The following is a 3,211-nucleotide window of genomic DNA, read 5'->3' on the forward strand; positions in this document are numbered from 1 at the left end:
GTCCTCCCAATAGATCTTCAAGGACTGATTTCTCCAATTAATCATAGTCTCATCAGAAGAGCCTACCATGACTGCACCATCTAAAATTGCTTATAATATATTGTTTTGTTGTTATTGCTGTTGTTCAGTTGCTAAGTCATGTTCAACTCATTTGTGATTCCTTGCCCACCAGACTCTTCTGTCCATAGGCTTTCCCAGGCAAGAATACTGGAGTGGTTTGCCATTTGCTTCTCCAGGGGATCTTCCCCACTCAGGGAGTGAACCCGCATCTTCTGCATTGACAGGCAGATTCTTTTCCACTGAGACACTTGGAAAGCCCCTACTCATAGCATGGTCTAAGGGGCTCTGGCATCACCAGGTAGCTTGTTGGAAATGAAGAGCATTGAGCTCTGTACTAGGATAGCTGAATCAGAATCTACTTGGTAACAAGATTGTGCGTTACAAGCTGATTATGTGCATGTTAAAGTCTGAGATGCCGTAACCTAGCACATCCCTCTCCTACATTTTTCTTTAAAGCACTGACACTTCCAGGCTTTCTCTTGTCTATCAGTATATATTTGTGTGAGCTGTGCTCCTCCACTAAATAGAAGCTCCATTGTCAGTGTTGCTTACCTCTAACATGTCCAGGGATAAGAGCAGTGCCTGATATTCATACAGTTTGTTGAATGAATAAATGAAATATCCACACTTGGTTGAGGTCACACGCTTAAAAGAGGGAAGAACTGGTATCCAAGCTCCTCCGTTAACTTCAAAACTTCTGGTTCATGAAATAAATTGTGCACATCTCTGCTCCTTTGGGAGGCTGAAAGGGATTCACAATCTAAAAGCTAATCCACTTTGAAAGTGAATTGAGATTGAATAGAACTGTGGGCCTCTTGCAGCCTTCTTGTTCTAGAACAGCTGCAATCTGGGGGTGTCCAGGCTCTGACCTCAGAGTTGCCATGAGTAACTCTGGCCTATCAGGGCTACAACAGGAGCTAAATTTTTGTTTACCTTTTGGCAGTACATTGAATTCACTTCATTGAGTTGTTTCCGTAAAAAGAATGGACTGAAGAGTGCAGACTCTAAGGAAACTAGCAGCAGGGAGAGGAAAAAATGGAGGTGAATATCTGGGAAATCGGGTGGTAGGAAAAGTCAGTTCCACCAGAGTCATAGTCTTTTTTTTTTTTTTTTTTTTTCATTCGTAAGACATTTATTGGTTATTTGAAATGTTCCAGACACTTTTCTAGGCAACCAAAGTACTTAAGTGAACAAAATGGAGAAACTCCCTGCCCTCCATAAACTTGCATTTTAGGAGAGTGAAACAATAAATGGAAAATACAATTAGAAAATTCTATTTAACATTTTAAAATTTTATTTCTTTTTTTTTTCTATTTTTTTATTTGTACTTTTTTTGGGCTGTATTGTGCAGCATTTGGGATCTTAGTTCCCTGACTAGGGATGGAACCCATGCCCTCTAGTGGAAGCACAGAGTCTAAACCACTGGACTGTCAGGAAAGCCAACACTTTTTTTCCTTTTTGCTTTTAATTATTTTTATAAAGTATATTCTCAATGGAGAAATACTGTGGAAATGTACATATTCACATACATATTTATATGCATTACACTGGGGCTGTAGCCAAGGAAGCTTAATTTAGTGTGGAGCCCTTTTGAGGGTCGTTTTCTGGTGAAACCTAAGATGGCGGTGGTAGGTGGAGGACTGGCGGAAGCGTCTCTGGCAGAGGGAACACTCATAGGGCTTCTCTCCCGTGTGGGTTCTCTCATGAGCCCGAAGGTTGGTTTTGTGGGTGAAGGCCATTTCACATGTGCTGCACACAAAGGGCTTCTCTCCCGTGTGAATCCTCTGATGCACATGGAGGTCGGATGCCTGGAAGAAGCCTTTGCCACACTCGGCACAGATACATGTTCTCTCATTGTTGTGTCTTTTCTGGTGAATTCGGAACCGAGAGGAATGCCTGAAGGTCTTGGGACATCTCTCACATCTGTATACTTCTGGGGCTCTATGGGATCTTTCCTGGTGTTCCCCACGTGCAGAAGTCCCCTCAGAGCTCTGGCGGGTAGAAACAGACTCAGGAGTGACCTGGTCTGGTTCCACTTCCATGAGGACATCTTCAGAGCAGGGTCCTTTCAGGGATCCGTCCTGGGGCCTGGAGGGGCCTGGACCTGCTCCTCTTCTGGAGCTTCGTGGATTCTCCAGAGAAACACCTTCTTCTTCCAGCCTCAGATGGTTCTCTTCTTGGACAATGATTAGGGAAGGTATTTGATTGCTTGGACTAGTAATACTGTCCCTTTTGACAGAAATGTTGCCACCATTTTCTTTATCTTCATTTCTTTGTCCTGTTTCCAGGGATGTATCTTGAGGAGTCCAGGAGGGTGTCCCCGCATTCTCTCTTGTTCCTGTTGATAACTGTTTTGTGAAGTGAATGATGACTTGTCTTAAGGGCATATTCTCACAAAAGAGGGCTTCCTGTCCCTGCATGTTCACATGGACTAAGCCGGGCATCTTCATGCCATCATCTGTCAGATCCTCCATGAGTTTCTCCAGGTTCCTGCCACTTGCATTCCATTTCTCCCGTAAAGTGGACCTGTCACTGCAGTTCCCATTGATTATAAATTGTTCCAGGACCAGACGAGAAATTATTTCATCCTTGCTGTGTTTTTCTGGCTGCAGCCATGAGTGAAATAAGTGATAGAGTCTTTGCAATTCCTGTCTTGCACTTAAGTTATTGCTGTCTCGAAGTAAGTTGAGCTGAGTGCTGGGGAACTCAGGGATTCCCTCTTCCTCCTGGATGGCAGATCCTTGGGTGGGTGAATTTTCTGACCCAGGACCCCTCCTGGATGGTTCACCTTCAAAGGAGATTCTGAGGTCTGAAGCCATTCTTAACAAGACTTCTCAGAGAGCTGCAACTTGAGGGATTCAGTCTCCACTGATTTGTTTCTGAGGCAATCTTTCAACAACCAGTAGATGTTTAAGGACTGCAAACCTCCCCCAGAAGACTGAACTCCACGCTGGGTGAGCCTGAGCTGAAGGCCGAGGACTCTTCCCCGTGTGACTCCCCTTCTCAACTGAGTTCATCAAGTGTACCTTTCTTTCCCCATAATTATTTTTCTATACATCATATTGACCCCCTTCATGACAAGTATGATCATGTAAGGAGTCAGGCATTGAATATATAACACATTTTTTTTTTTACTTTTCCAAACAAGGGC

The 3,211-nt window shown here is 43.8% G+C and overlaps 1 protein-coding gene across 1 annotated transcript; it reads right to left on the reverse strand.

Moving 5' to 3' along the window:
- Positions 1-1,634: 1,634 nt before the first annotated feature.
- LOC138097749 (zinc finger and SCAN domain-containing protein 4-like) lies at positions 1,635-2,879 on the reverse strand. The gene has a single exon (XM_068994017.1). It carries the CDS (start codon positions 2,877-2,879, stop codon positions 1,635-1,637), a length of 1,245 nt encoding a protein of 414 aa, XP_068850118.1.
- Positions 2,880-3,211: the final 332 nt, after the last annotated feature.

This window comes from Capricornis sumatraensis, chromosome 21 (assembly GCF_032405125.1).
Source record: "Capricornis sumatraensis isolate serow.1 chromosome 21, serow.2, whole genome shotgun sequence".
Lineage (NCBI taxonomy): Eukaryota > Metazoa > Chordata > Mammalia > Artiodactyla > Bovidae > Capricornis > Capricornis sumatraensis.

Excerpts from the sequence above, each read along its gene's own strand:
- LOC138097749 (XM_068994017.1), bottom strand. The coding sequence starts at position 2,879 with ATGGCTTCAGACCTCAGAATCTCCTTTGAAGGTGAACCATCCAGGAGG.